The 15,891-nt window shown below is 43.3% G+C and overlaps 1 protein-coding gene across 12 annotated transcripts in view; it reads right to left on the reverse strand.

Moving 5' to 3' along the window:
* The window catches only part of KIAA1217 (KIAA1217 ortholog), a 507,222-nt gene that overhangs the window by 472,175 nt on the left and 19,156 nt on the right, over positions 1–15,891 (reverse strand). For 9 of the 12 annotated variants that reach the window (XM_039523556.1, XM_039523564.1, XM_039523562.1 and 6 more), the window contains exon 2: positions 10,379–10,501. The exons of the other annotated variants lie outside the window; for them this stretch is intronic. In XM_039523556.1, coding sequence (XP_039379490.1) covers positions 10,379–10,501 — 123 coding nt within the window. The remainder of the gene's footprint in view (positions 1–10,378; positions 10,502–15,891) is intronic. 12 annotated transcript variants of the gene reach the window in all.

Below are 15,891 nucleotides of genomic sequence, written 5' to 3' on the forward strand. Positions count from 1 at the left end.
ACTCATGCCCCACCCCTTCTCCAAAGCCCCATCCCCGCTCATTCCATCCCCTCTCCCTCTATCACTCACTCTCTCCACCCTCACTCACTCATTTTCACCGGGCTGGGTCACGGGGTTAGGGTGCGAGAAGGGGTGCGGGCTCCAGGGTGGCACCAGAAATGAGGAGTGTGGGAGGGGGCTCCATACTGGGGAGTGGAGCTGAGGGGTTTGGAATATTGGAGGGGGCTCTGGGCTGAGACAGAGGGTCGGGGTGTGGGAGGAGGTCTGAGCTCAGGGCTGGGGGTGCGGTCTCCACGGTGGGGTGAGAAATGAGGGGCTCAGGATGTGAGAGGGGGCTCTAGGCTGAGGCAGGGATGCTGGGGGGTGTGAGGGCTGTGGCAGGGGGTGCAGACTCAGGGCTGGGGCTGGGGATGAGGGGCAGGAGGGGGATCAGGGCTGGGGCAGGGGTGCAGGCTCCAGATAGCACTTACCTCAAGCAACTCCCAGAAGCAGCGCCATGTCCCTCCTCCAGCTCCTATATGGAGGCGCAGCCAGGTGGCTCTGCACACTGCTATGTCCACAAGCACCGCCCCCGCAGCTCCCATTGGCCACGGTTCCCAGCCAATGGGAGCTGCGGGGGCGGCGCTTGAGGTAGGTGCAGCATGTGGAGCCCCCAGCTGCCCCTATGCATAGGAGCCAGAGGGGGGACATGTCAGCTGCTTCCCAGGAGCCGCACAGTGCAGAGGCTAGCAGGGAGCCTGCCAGCCCCACTGCGCAGCACCGCCAACTGGACAGTCAACAGCCTGGTCTGCGGTGCTGACCGGAGCCACCAGGACCCCTTTTCAAACAGGTATTCTAGTAAAAAACCGGACACCTGTTCACCCTAAGGTGGCCTTTCAAATGAGGAGCCACCAACGCACATGTGCAACAGGACCACATACAGCTACCCTGGTGCAGGGTTGCCAACCCTCCAGGATTGACCTGGACTCTCCAGGAATTAAAATTTAAATCTTTAATTAAAGATGTCATGTGATGAACTCTCCAGGAATATGTCCAACCAAAATTGGCAACCCTAAGCAGAAGCCACGCAGCACATGTGCTGTTGGAAGGAAAGCCCCACTGGCTGCAGCATAGTGGGGCTTCCTGTTGATCATGGGATGTATCCAATCTGGCAGAGAGGCAACCCGTGGAGTGGCAGGGTATAAGCCCAGAAGCAGCCCACAAGTGAGTGACTGTAGCTGCAGCACAGCATTGCCAACTTCAGCAACTTTTTTTGAAACGGCAAAAATTCAGGTTTTTTGAAGCAATCTGTCATTTTTTGGCCTTTTTTTTTTTTTTTAAACATGCAGTTAGTAAAATCTTGACCTTTCAGGAGGATGGCGACACAAGTACCTCAAGCACTAGTGATCACTGATCACGCCACTCTCCACTCCCTTTTCAGTAAATTGTTCCCAATGGAGGAGCAGCTCAGAAGCAGCCTTTATGATGGCTTCTCAAGAGGTTAGGGGGATAGCTGCTTCTTCCCTTTCCTTCCATTGCCTGCTACGTGGCTGCATAAGGACTAGTTGCAATCTAGCCTGCAGCATTTCAGATCTAAGGCCTGACTCTGCAACCCTTACTTGCAATGAACAATAAAAGATTACTCAATATGAGCAAATGTTAAAGAAGCAGGTTCCTAACAACCTTCAAAGAATCTTCTAATGTAGTCAAAATATTCATGTAGCAAACATTTATCTTCGTCTTTATAAAAGAAGTACGATATAATATTACAGTATTTTAAAAGTAATATTTTATTTATCTAATTACCACCACCACCACCACCAAGCTCTTATATAGCATTTTACATCAGTAGGTGTCCAAGTGCTTTACAAAGAAGGTCAGTGTCATCCACATTTTACAGATAGGGGAACTTCAGTCACCCATTTTTTAAAATCTTGGTCTTTTTTTTTTTTAAATTACAGTTCCATTTACTCTGGACTATGCCAAATATGTGGACTATGACACAATAAAGAGTTTGCTAATTCTGTCTCTCAAAATGTTTATTATATTAAACAAGCAATGTGATGCTCTATAGACCCTGACACCGGAAGTACCTCTATTTTAACAGCATCTTTCCAAAAGCATGTCCATCTCCCCAAAATCAAACTTACAGACGCTTGCTCAGTATTCATTTTGCATGCAACCAATTCTTTCAAGAAATGTACAGTGATTTGTTATGACAATTACATTTATGAAAGATGCCTGCAAGTTCCTCCCCATTATTGCCTCCTCCACTCCTTCTGTCCCAAGATCATAAACCTCAGTTTCCATTTCTACAGGGGCCCAGATTTTTCATTAATATTTTAAAGACAATACAGCATGGATCTTTGGCAGAAATACCCTAGAGACGTCTAAACAAATATATAAAGGGAGCCAGGTTAAAACTTTTTGATAAATTAGTCTGAACATGAATACTCTACTAGACACACACAAATGCAAAATTCATTTAGTTTCTTGAAACCACTAGCCCTTAATAAATTATTTTTGACACTCATAACATACTCTTATTGTTAAGGAAAATATGTTCTAAAAACTAGCTTAGTGACAGAGATAACATAGGAAATCCAACCTCCTAAAGGAACTTTTTGACTTACATGCTGGGCTAATAGAGACCTGGAAATAACTTTTCAACTATAGCATACACACTCAAAACTAAACAGCTATTTTTAGCATATGTACTGTCCATGCACCACATTGGAAATCTACCCCACACTTGCCTCAGAGATGTGGCATTCTACCATGAAGTAGCTAGGTCAGTTCAACACTATATTCCCACCAGTGGTTGACCTTACTTAGGCCTGGTCTACACTACAGAATTAGCTTATGTCGACCTGACTCTGTAAGCATCTACACTAAAATGTAGCTCCCACCAATGTAACTCATCCACTATACTGAGTTAACTCCACCTCTGTGAAAGGTGTAATGCTTAAGTTGATGTAGTTAGGTAGACACTGCATTGCTTATATTGACTGTTGCTGCCTTTCAGAAACTGCCCCACAATGCCCCACACTGGCAGTTAAATCGGTGCAAGCACCCCTGGTGAGGATGTGCTCTGCTAGGGTGACCAGATGTCTCGATTTTATCGGGACAGTCCCGATTTTTGGGTCTTTTTCTTATATAGACTACTATTACCCCCCACCTCCTGTCCCGGTTTTCACATTTGCTATCTGGTCACCCTAGGCTCTGCTGACACAAGGAGCGTAGTGTGAACACGTAAAACCAATTCAATTACTGTGGTGGCTGTACACATCAATGCAACTTAGGTCAACTTAATTTTGTAGTGTAGACTTGCCCTTAGTTTTACTACAGTGTCTTGTCTCCATCAGGATTTCACAGAAGGGTAGCTAACATATTTTTTCATCTGTGAAGACAAAGTCTCCGTTGGGGAGGCTGGAACTGTGAGGCAAACTCACAGGGCTGCTCACTCAGCTGCTGCGGTGAGTTAGCACTCAGCAGAGGCTGCAGAGAGTCAGCCCTCAGGCATGCAGCAGTAGCCTATTACTGAACAGAGCCTGGATCAGATCACCCCAGACTCAGGTATTTCCACAACCCCAACAGAGCTGCAGATCAGCGCTACCCAGCCAAGACTCCTTGCTGCTGCCCCTCAGTGCACCAGACTCCTGTGACTCCCAGCCTGCTCCTTGCCCCAGACTTGCCTGAGCCCTGTCCTTGCCCTGCACTAGCCTCACTCCAGCCTTGCCACTGACCTGTTCCAGCCTTGTCTCTTGATGCCCCCTAAACCCGCAGACTGACTATCCAGTTTTCTACCTTTGGCGGGTATCTGGATCCTGGCTTCAATCCCGATTTGGCTTGTCTTTGGACTCTGGCCACCTGGCTTTGACCTCTGGCCTGCACCTGGACTCTGGCTGTGGTTCTGATCTTGGTTTGACTACAGACACGGATCTCAGCGTTGACCCTGGCCTGTCCCCAGATCTCGATTCCAGGACCAACCTTGGCTCAGGCCCAATCCTACACCTAGCTGTGACCCATGATCTAACCACCAGGCCTGATTATCGGACGGAAGCAGTGCCTGACAGGAAGCTGTTCTTGTGAGCAACCAGACCAACACTAGTGTTATCGCCTCTTCCCTCCCAAAAAAACCACCACCTTATCAATAGGAAGTTGAGCATCACAGTAGCAATAGTCACTAATCTGCACAGAATGAACTATTGTGCCCCTCATAAATGATTAAAGAACTCCCATGAGAAAGAGATGGCTAGGTCAGCTCTGAATATGTAAGAGCCACAAAGACGCTCAAGGTTAATCTTAGTCAATACTAAATATTTAAATAAAAATATAATGTTGAAATGATAAAGTAGGGCTCTAAGTGAGACAGGTAACACTTTAAATGTATTGAAATTTAAGATTTAGACAAATTTCTGCTGGTCTTCTACAAAGAGCATGTCTCAGCAGAGTGTCACCAAGTACAGACTCTCATAAAGGCAACTAGTTTGTGTCTCCTCCTTAGCTTTCAGTCCTTGTGAGAACTACTGGGATAGAAGCCCAATAAAAGCAAAATCAGCAGTAAGGCTGCCATTCTGAAATGAACTCACAGTATTGTGCCTAACTGTTGCAACACATATGACCACATGTTGTTCCAAGACCACTCCTGCTCAGAGCTCACTTCACCACTTTCAAAGTATAAAGTGACCAATTTAACCTGAGTAATTAAGAAATTCATAGTTAATATTTTGAAGTAATTTCTATTTTATCAGGGGGAAAAAAAACTGGTCCAGAGAAGGACAACAAAAAAGAGGAATTGTGACAGCTCTGGAGGGGTTTCCACTCAAAGAGAATAAAATTACTAGGAGTATTTAGTTCATAGAGGAGAAGAGTAAAGTGAAGATACAAAAGTAGCATATAAAATACACATTGTATAGAGAAGGACCATTAGGCACTCCCAATTTACAGCAATGCACATTATGAAATTAAAGATAAGATTTTTTTAAAATGCACAACGTATTATGCTGTGGAATTTACCACCTATACTCAAGAACATATTTTAGAAGGGCCCACAGAAGGCTTAGACATCACAGTATCTGCAATTATTATGTAGCTAGGATAAAAACTCCAAGGCATACCCCACAGTCATGCTGTTGGGCATAACATGATTGATTGCTTGAATCAGGAAGAAACTTTCCTATAGACACAGAACCATGCAGCAGATTTTGTGCCATCCTCTGAAATATTTATTATAGGTCTGTAAATTAGTGAAGCAACTCAGCAAAAGTGATAATTACAGGGTCAGCCAGTCACATCCCTTTTCTCAGGGACAGCTTTATATAATCAATGGCACAATAATAGTTAATTGAGATACCAAGAATTCTTTAAAAGCTTATGTTGTGTTTGTGCAGGAGATAAAGGTTTTGTTGCCTCTACCACAGAGTTTGCAAAATCACAAACAGCACACTGTCCCAGATAGAGAGAATAGCTTGGTTAATCCAAGCTGCTTGCATCTGTACTGAGAGGAATTTGTTCATTTACCTTGAGGATAAAATTGTTCATGTTTGAATGTTGCTTCCTGCATCCAGAGCTGCAATGCAGTGTCTGTAGGTGACAAATGCAGTGTTTTCTCTGAATTTCAGCCAGTGATGCTCATTAATATTTAAAGAAAGAACTAGGAAAGCCCCTACTCAAGCAACTGTCATCTGAAGTTAATGACCTTGCTGGTTATATACTATTACTGACTGCCCCACTTTTGGGAAAGATTACCAGGAAGGTAGTGGCCAAGCAGCTATAGCTTGCAATATTTGCAGTCTTCAGAATTCCTAGTCGATCTGGCTTTAAACCCAGTTATGGGAAGAAACTAGACTAAGAGGTGTTAGCTGATGATCTCCTGGCTAATGATGAGGATGTGTCCATCCTGCTTATTAGAGACAGCTGGCAGATCTAACAGAGTTGACCATGTGATGTTGTTGAAATGGCTGTAGGCTTTAGATGGAGAGGATGGAACTGCTTTGAAGCGACTTTGCTCCTCTACATATGGGAGGATGCAGAGGGTGATTTTGAGTGAACATCTGTCCACCTCTAAAACACTTTTGTGGAGTGCTGCAGGATACTACTCTATTCCTACTCACACTTAATGTGTACTTTTAGCCTATAGAAAGTTTAATAAGGAGATGTGATTATCCTGTCTGCAGTAAGCAGACAATACTAAGTCTTACATATCCACTACGGCCAATCCATCTGATGCAATGGGATGAATGGCCTGTGATCTGCTACAGAGACTGAGGCTTGAATGAAGGCCAACTGGCTCAATCTAACACAAGTAGGGAGAAGCAGTGAGAAGATTTGGCCAGAATTATACCAGCATCATTAACTGATGGTGAGCTGCCATTATTTATTAATTGGGTTTATAATTGAGATGTCTTTCTAGACCTAGACTGCTGTTGGATGTTGTGAAGAGTGCATTTTTAAACTTGTACTTTGGGGCACCAAGTGTGACCTTTTGGTTTGAATGTGGTCCTTGCTATGCTTATCCATGATTTGTCACCTGAAGATTTACCAACTATGCTCTACTTAGAGCCACACTTTGGGACCATTCATAAACTAATATTAAAACTGCGAGTGGCTACCCATCTGGTAAGTGCACTTTCATTGGGAACATATTAACATGGTTTCTCTGAGAACTGCAATAGCTGTCTATGGGCCTCCAGATGGAATTCAAGTTGTTGATTTTTGACCTTTAAAGCCCTAAATGGTTTGGGTCTGGGTTACCCAAGGGATTGCTTCACTCCACATTCAAGTCTGTCATAATTGCTATCAACAATAGAATTTGGGCTGGAGCACCATCAACAATATGGGGAGCTGCCAATAGGAAATTTTCTGTGAGGGCTGCTAGTCCTGGAATGCATTTTCCCCTTAGTCTGCCAGCGCCTGAATTTGTTAAGCTGCCAGGCATGTTCCAAGACTCACCCTTTTTTTGCACACATCCTTCAGGAGGAAATGGGATGAGGGTGGGAAGAGTGTTTAATTATTTGGTAGCAATCCAGTTATGGGATGGGTACAAATTATTGTGGTCAGCAGTGGATTTTAGTGGTTCCATGTTGTTAATTATTGTGTTGTTTTAATTATTGAAAGAGGCGCTCAGACATGGGTATGAGTTTTCCCAATACATATAAATAACTGAAACAATATCAGAAATGTAACTAGATAAATTTCCCAACACAGGCTTTACAACCAAGGCCCTTATCCGTACATTCAAAACCCAGATCCCGGAGCAGCCCAGAGTACCTTCAGTGTTGACAACTATCAGATTTTTATTGCAAGTGTCACAATATTTGCTGCTCTCCTGAGAGACCCAGCTCCTGGAATCAGGTGGGTACATGAGAACCTATGATTTCATTTAAAAATAAATAAATTTCTACCCCACATGGGTGCAAAGAAAAGCTTCAGAATGTCATAGTCATAGAGTTTAAGGACAGAAGGAACCACAAAATCATCTAATCTGATCTGTATAACACAGGCCACTAAACCCTACCCAGTTACACCTATATTGAAGCACAATAACCTGGATAGATGAGTCTCCTGAGGGCTGTAATACTTTAGTCTAAACTATTATGTGCCACAGGCAGAGAATAGGAGGGACCAAAGTGTACTAATGTCTAAGGCTCCTGCAATGGCAAGGAATTGGCTAGACAAGATACACTTAGATAATCCTAACAAACAATCCACACACCATGCTGTAGAAGAGGTTAAAAATCCCTAAGGGCCTTTCCAATCTGACCAGGGAGGCGGAGGGGGAAATTCTTTCCCAACCATCCAAATGGTAATCAGTTTGACCTTGAGAACATGGACAAGATCCACCAGCCAAGAATCAGAGTGAATTCTCTGTACCACGTCCAAACACTGGTCTATTCTGTCTGGTGTCCCATCTCCAGCTGCGGCCAGTCCCTGATACTTTGGAGACAGGAGGGGAAAAATCCAGAATATATTTTGGGGGAGGGAGGGTGTAGGGGAATTTCCTTCCTCACCCCCTGCAGACAACTGACTTAAACCCTGAAGCATGAGATTTAGAAACAGAAGACCAGAATGACCCCTCTGAGCCAAGCCCAGCCCCCTATCACTACAGGTAACCCCATCATAAATGTATCAAGTGCTATCTTAAAATTAATTGTTAGCCTTCCAATAGGCATTATGGGGCAGTTCCAGAAGCTCACTCTTCTGATGGTTAAAAATCATCTTCTAATTTCCAGGCTAAATTTATTCATGGCCAGTTCATACCCATTTGTTCTTGTGCTAACATGTCCTTCAGCTTAAGTCGCTCTTCTCCTTCCATGATGTTAACCTCTGCAATGTATTTACAGAGGGCAATTATAACTCGTCTCAGCTGTCTTTTTCGCTAGATTAAACAAGCCAGGCTTTTGGAACCTCAAAGACTCAAAAGACAGAAGTAAAGAGAACTCAACATTTTAAAAATCTCATGATTTTTAAGCCTCATGACTTTGAGGGGCCTGATTCATGAGTTTCTAATACTTCAGGTTGGCAATACTGCACCTGTGTAAGCCTGAGTTTTTTACCCAACATTTGTCAGAGACTTGTAGACATAAGATTTCAGGAGAAATTAACCATTAATATAATGCAGCGTGGCAATGCCTATGTCCATATACTTTATTTTTAATACCCTTTTTGAAGTGGCAGATTTGTAGTAGCAAACAAAAAAAAATCACAAAAAATATCAGGAATGTTGTTTTAAGGACTTTCACTCCTAACAGTAATAGGAGACATTTTCAGAGTAAAAGAGAGAGAGAGCCCTCCCAAACAGCCCTCCAATTAGCACAGCACCAGACTCCAAGTTCTATCTTGCAGATTCACTATGTATGACGGAAAATATTTCATAGTCAACCTCTAATGTAACAGTTCCATTAAATTCTTAACACTAAATAAGTGTTGCATACATATCCACTAACATCAGTTTCACCAATATGCTATTGTGCCTGAAATACTACACACGTGCTATATGTCAGTGAAAATATGTCATATGCTCCCAGAGATAAGGATTCCAAAAAGCAAGAGACAAATACTACAAAAATGTATACCCTACATCAGCTACGTTTGGAATCTGATATGGAGCATTTAATCACTGACCTTTATTCGTCATTTACTATGAACTCTTTGTAGGCTCCAGTTTTATTTTCAATGAAGTAACTGTCTCAAGGAAAGGAAAAGGGAGGGACAGAGAAAGATTCTTCAGTTTTGCTGCACAAGTTGCTCTTTGCTTCTTGTTTTCTCAGAATAATTGATGCAGATGTTTTTAATTCACTCTTTTTAGTCCAGTCCATGTCCACGACTAAACTTCCTGCTCTCACTCTCATTTTCTTTTTAGTTAACCATCTATTTACAATTCTGTGATCTATCATTCATTTTACAATGTACACAGTGAAAAATGCCTTAGCTGTCTGTCATTTTTCCCTAGGCTAAAAATTATATTCAAGCCAGATGCAGTCCCAAATAACCAAGTCTGACTTGTTAGGAAAAATATATCATCTGATTTTCAAAAGTACTTCAGTTTGCACACTACTGAACTCTTTTAAACTGCAGGAGCATTTTTCCAATGCAGAGTATTTCCTACCACAACAAATATGGTTGTTGGGCATTCATATCCAATTATTCTTTTGTACTTTGGAGATGCGGGCCTGGTCTAAACACTCTAGAGATCTTCAAGAATAGAATGGTAACATTAAAAAAAGAGGACAAAAGAGAGCACTATGTAAGAAACTTCTACTGAAGTCAAACTGGATCCAGTGAACACAGGATATGATTGTATTTCAAAGGAGCTGAAAATGTTATCACACTCAAAATAAAAATGCTATGAAAGGACAACATTAAAGGAACACTATTACACCTGGACCAGCTTTGGTGATTTTCCTGTATTTTCTGCTTCAAAATTCCTGCACTGAAGTTTTTTTTAAACCTAATCTTCAGAGTAGCCCAAAATTTTAAAAACAAAACCAAAGGCACTAGACCTAATGAGTGCCCCAATGTAAGCAAACAGGTGTATTTGCACTCTCTGCTATCATAGGAAAAACAGTATATTTGAAAATTTCTGGAAGTAATGAAAAAGCCCTCAGACCACATAAATTTGATAAATGATAATAATTTGTAATGCAATCATCTAAATTATGTGCTGAATACCCAAACAGCAAAGGGAAGAGAAATATAAAGCATGAAGTATTATAAATTTACCTTCCAACCCCCAACTGCAGGTTCTCTGAAGTTCCAGCTGGCTCCTGCTCCTCTGTGACAACCCAACATGTACCATGCATGCTCTTTTGCCTCAGCTACCAGACAGATAAAACTAGCCTACAGAATGGTTAGATAAGTCGTGTTTTTCACATTTATGGCAAGGTTTTATACTTACCCAATTCCCTATAGGAGAATTCCATGCTCCAGTAGGATTGCCTGATAGTTCTGACATCACAACATGGGGCATGCTTTGGTATCAGAACAGACTGGTTGCTGGCTATATGTGACTTCATGAGAGCTACAACAGGGAAAACTGAGTTTAGAGTCAAAGTGCAGAATGCCCCACTTACAATTGGTGTTCAGAGCTTTTCACACAGTTTTACCACCACAATATTAAAACATCATAGTTTAACGATAATCAAGTTCCACTATCAATTTCATATATATTTCTGTCCAACAAAAAAAAAAACTATGTTAAGATTGGAAGTACATGTCAGCAATTTAAGGGTGAAAAATATTACTGGAATGTTGTAATATTCCCCAAGCCAAACATTATAAACCCATTAGTGATGCCCTGAAATAACTATGCATTATGATTAAGGCACTTAGGTATTTGTTTAGTATTTACATTAAACTACTTATTAAAAGACAGATTTTTTTTCTCTTCATTGTTTCACTACAGGGAAGTGTAACGGGTCAGACTCACCCCTGCGGCGCCTCCTGCTGGTGACTCTGGGGAATTAGCTCTTTCCAGCGTTCGGAGCGCCCTCTGCAGGCCAGTGATCCCCCTGTCTTCTCCTGGCCCCCGTGTCCCTCCCAGGACCCCAGTGCCCCTTTTACTGGGTCTCCCCCTCCCAGGGGAACCCCCACCCTACTATCCCCACTTTGCCTCAGTAGTGGCTACTGCCAGTCATTCTCTAGCCCCACATCCTGGGGCAGACTGCACTATCAGCCTGTTCATCATAGGCAAAGGGGTTTGGACCTGCTGCCTTGGCCTACCCCTGGGTTGCCCCTTGCAACCCCCCCAGTACCTTTTAGCCCTCTGCTAGGCCACAGCCTGGGGCTTTCCAGGCCAGAGCTCCCCAGCCCCTTAGCCTGTCCCCAGCCCTGCTTCACTCCGGTATCTGGTCTCTAGCTCCCTGCAGCCAGGCCCTTCTCTCTCTGAAGGCAGAGAGAGACTGTCTGGCTTCTGGCTTACAGCCTTTCATAGGGGCCAGCTGTGGCCTGATTGGGGAAGTAGCCGCAGCTGGGCCACACCCCAATCAGCCCAGCTTTGAGAGCAGCAGCTCTCAAGCCCTGCCAAGCCACTTTTAAACCCCTTAAAACCAGGAGCAGGGGTCCACCCTGCTACAGGAAGAATTAAGGCTGTTTAGGCACCTTAACATGTTTAGATTTCTTTAAGTGTAATTTTAAACTAGGGCTGTCAAATGATTTCAAAAAAATTGTGATTAATCGCACAATTTAAAAATGAATTGCAATTAATCAACATGTTAAACAAAGAATACCATTTATGTAAATATTTTGGATGTTTTCTACATTTTTAAATATATTGATTTCAATTACAACAGAATACGAAGCGTACTTTGCTCGCTATATTTATTTTTATTACAAATATTTGCACTGAAAAAACAAAAGAAATCGTATTTTTAATTCACCTCATACAAGTACTGTAGTGCAATCTCTACCATGAAAGTTAAACTTACGAATGTAGAATTATGTACAAAAAATAACTGCATTCAAAACTAAAACAATGAGCTGACCGCTCAGACAAACCAGTTTATTTACATTTGCAGGAGATAATGCTGCCCACTTCTTGTTTACAGTGTCACTTGAAAGTGAGGACAGGTGTTCACATGGCACTGTTGTAGCCGGCATCGCAAGATATTTACGTGCCAGATGCGCTAAAGATTCATATGCGGGGGCAGGAGGGCTGCGGAGCACTCCAACTGGTCTGTCCTTGGTATTTCATGTTTGCTCTGCCCGGCACAGTTGGTATTTCATGTTGAGGATTTTATGATTAAAGGTGTGCCCCACCCTCAGTCATAGTATGACTGAGAAACGGAGGGAGGTTTAGCATTCCTCTCTCCACCCCGGTCGGTGGGGGAAACAGTGCAGGTGGGTCTACCCCCGGCCGTAGAAGTGCCGGGCAGTAGGAGGAGGGCTTAAAGACCCTCGCTCCAAGCGAAAGGAATAATCCTCAGTCGTAGCATGACTGAGCATAAGAGGAGAATTTAGGATTTCTCGCTCTGCCCGAGAAGGGTTTTTGGATTTGATGTATGGACCCTCAGTGGTAGAGGACTGAGTAATATGGAGGGAGGCTTAGCATCTCTCCCTCCGGCCCAGGGGGGTTAATATTGTAAGTCCAGGTGCCGGCGTGGGCAACATAAAATCTCAAGTAATTAAAAAGTCTTTAAGAGTGGTACTAATGGATTGTGACAACAACAACATGTTCAGGAAACAGAAGGGTACAACTGTGGACTCGGGAGTCCCGCAGTCGCGGACGATGGCATCAACGATGGGGTCAAGGCTGGATGCATGGGCATTAGGGAGTACGGACACGGGAGTACAGCTGCTCGGCCCGCTGGTGTCACGAGAGGCCAATGGCCCTGATGCCCGAGCTACAGAAGGGGCAACAAAAACCCGGTTGCCTCTTTCACAGGGTGGTGAGAACCTCTCCCGACTGGAGAGGGCTCTCACCAAGGTAGGATACAATCCTGGGTTCAATCGCGGAGCTTCAGAAAAGGGTGCATTCTTGGCAGGATTTGTTAGACCTGTATGTCGAGTATAAAAAGCAGAAGAGTAAAAATCTAGAGGCAGCTGTCGGATTGATATGGACTGCGGCGGCCATGTGATATCAAATGTTGTCGGGACAGAAAGAGGAGTTGGGGAGAAGGGAAGAGGTGTGTACCCTACACGTAGTGGAAATTAAGAAACTGAAAGTGCAAATTACTAACCAGGCAGCAACCCAAGCCTATGCCCAGGACAAGTTTCTGACCTTGAGACAGAACTTCTAGGCAAAAAAATCAGAACGCACCCACCTGGAAGCACTGGCTAAGCAAGTACCAGTCCTTCAGGGACTCGTCAAAGATTTGACCATTCATGCCCAGCATACGTCGCAGCAGCAGTGTGTTCACCATAAAAAGGAAATCAAACAGTTGAAACGCCAATTGGCCGTGCGTTCTGTCCAGGTGGCAGACATTACAGCGGGTGAAGGGGAAGAAAGTTGTATGTACGGCACCCCCAACTATGAAGAGAGCACCCCGGGGCGTGATTACAAAAAGGGACCAGGAGGGGTGGGGACTAGTTAAGGAGCCCACCCTCCTTGCTAAATTGGGAATGGAACAAAGCCTGTGCCCATGGAAAGGGATGGTTCAATGCAAAAACCAGGATTGGGCCCAAACAAGCAGGCAGGCAACAAATTTAAAAAGTTAAAAAACAGGTTAAAAGCCCTAAGGACATAATAGCAAAAGAAAAAAAAAAGTGCAAACGTGGGGAATTTAAATCCCTGAAACAGTACTTCAAATGGTAAAATCTAAATTAAAGTGTTATTTTAAAAAATAAGCAAATAATTAAAAAAATTAACTCTGCGAAGGCTCAAAATTAAGGAATTAAACTTTATACAAATATTAAAAAAATATAAAAAAATTCTTAATTTCTTTGCAGCCATTCTTAAAAAAAAAAAAAGGGTCCTTTCCCAAAAAAAAGTCTGTAAATAATCCAGGCAAAAAAAAACTAATTACAATCATTTAAATTTAACTATAAACAATTCAATAGTCAAATATGCTAAAAAAACATAAGAGGGTTCTATTAAAACTTAACTGCCCCAAAATATATTTTAAAAATGTAATCTATATACAGCTATATAAAAACAAAGCAGTGTAAAAATATATGCATTTTCCCCATAACATGTGCAATATACAGTAACTCCTCACTTAAAGTCGTTCCGATTAAAGTTGTTTCATTGTTACGTTGCTGATCAATTAAGGAATATGCTCATTTAAAGTTGTGCAATGCTCCCTTCTAACATCGTTTGGCAGCTGCCTGCTTTGTCCACTGCTTGCAGGAAGAGCAGCCCATTGCAGCTAGCTGGTGGGGGCTTGTAACCAGGGTGGACCGGGAGCCCCCCCATCAGCTCCCCTAAGTTCCCTGTGCTGCAGCCATCCAGCAGGATATCAATTGCTGGCAGTTCAGCTGTCCCTCCCCCCACTGCCATGTGCTGCTCCTGCTCTCTGCCTTGGAGCTGCTCTCAGAGACTCCTGCTTGCTGTGCAGTGGGGCAAGAGAAGGGCTAATGTCAGGGTGTCCTCCTCCCCCTGCTCCTGCACCCCGCTTACCCCTTATCCATATAGAACGGGCGGGAGGGGACACCGAGGGAGAGAGACAGAGAGCTTGGGGCAGCAGCTGCTGTCTCAACTTCCTGATCCACTTAAAAAGACAATGCATTTAAGAGTGGATCAGCGTACTTAAAGGGGCATCTCTCTCTCTCTCTCTCTCCCACACACCAGGTGTGTGTCTGTCTCTGTCTGCTATGCTGTCTCCCCGCCCTTGTGTTCGTGAGGTGGCAAAGTTTGCAGATGATACTAAACTACTCAAGATAGTTAAGACCAAAACAGATTGTGAAGAACTTCAAAAAGATCTCACAAAACTAAGTGATTGGGCAACAAAATGGCAAATGAAATTTAATGTGGATAAATCTAAAGTAATGCACATTGGAAAAAATAACCCCAACTATACATACAATATGATGGGGGCTAATTTAGCTACAACGAGTCAGGAAGAAGATCTTGGAGTCATCGTGGATAGTTCTCTGAAGATGTCCACGCAGTGTGCAGCAGAAGTCAAAAAAGCAAACAGGATGTTAGGAATCATTAAAAAGGGGATAGAGAATAAGACTGAGAATATATTATTGCCTTTATATAAATCCATGGTACGCCCACATCTTGAATACTGTGTACAGATGTGGTCTCCTCACCTCAAAAAAAGATATTCTAGTACTAGAAAAGGTTCAGAAAAGAGCAACTAAAATGATTAGGGGTTTGGAGAGGGTCCCATACGAGGAAAGATTAAAGAGGCTAGGACTCTTCAGCTTGGAAAAGAGGAGACTAAGGGGGGATATGATAGAGGTATATAAAATCATGAGTGATGTTGAGAAAGTGTATAAGGAAAAGTTATTTACTTATTCCCATAATACAAGAACTAGGGGTCACCAAACGAAATTAATAGGCAGCAGGTTTAAAACAAATAAAAGGAAGGTCTACTTCACGCATCGCACAGTCAACTTGTGGAACTCCTTACCTGAGGATGTTGTGAAGGCTAGGACTATAACAATGTTTAAAAGAGAACTGGATAAATTCATGGTGGCTAAGTCCATAAATGGCTATTAGCCAGGATGGGTAAGAATGGTGTCCCTAGCCTCTGTTCATCAGAGGATGGAGATGGATGGCAGGAGAGAGACCACTTGATCATTGCCTGTTAGGTTCACTCCCTCTGGGGCACCTGGCATTGGCCATTGTCGGTAGACAGATACTAGATGGACCTTTGGTCTGACCCAGTACGGCCGTTCTTATGTTCTCCCCCAATGATCCTGTGGCCTCAGCCTGATCACCTGACACCTCAGGCAGATTGGTAACAAAAATCTGTCACACCTTCATGCTTCAATCACCATTCCAGAGGACATGAGTCCATGCTG

Source organism: Mauremys reevesii, linkage group 2, assembly GCF_016161935.1.
Source record: "Mauremys reevesii isolate NIE-2019 linkage group 2, ASM1616193v1, whole genome shotgun sequence".
In the NCBI taxonomy this organism is placed as follows: Eukaryota; Metazoa; Chordata; order Testudines; family Geoemydidae; genus Mauremys; species Mauremys reevesii.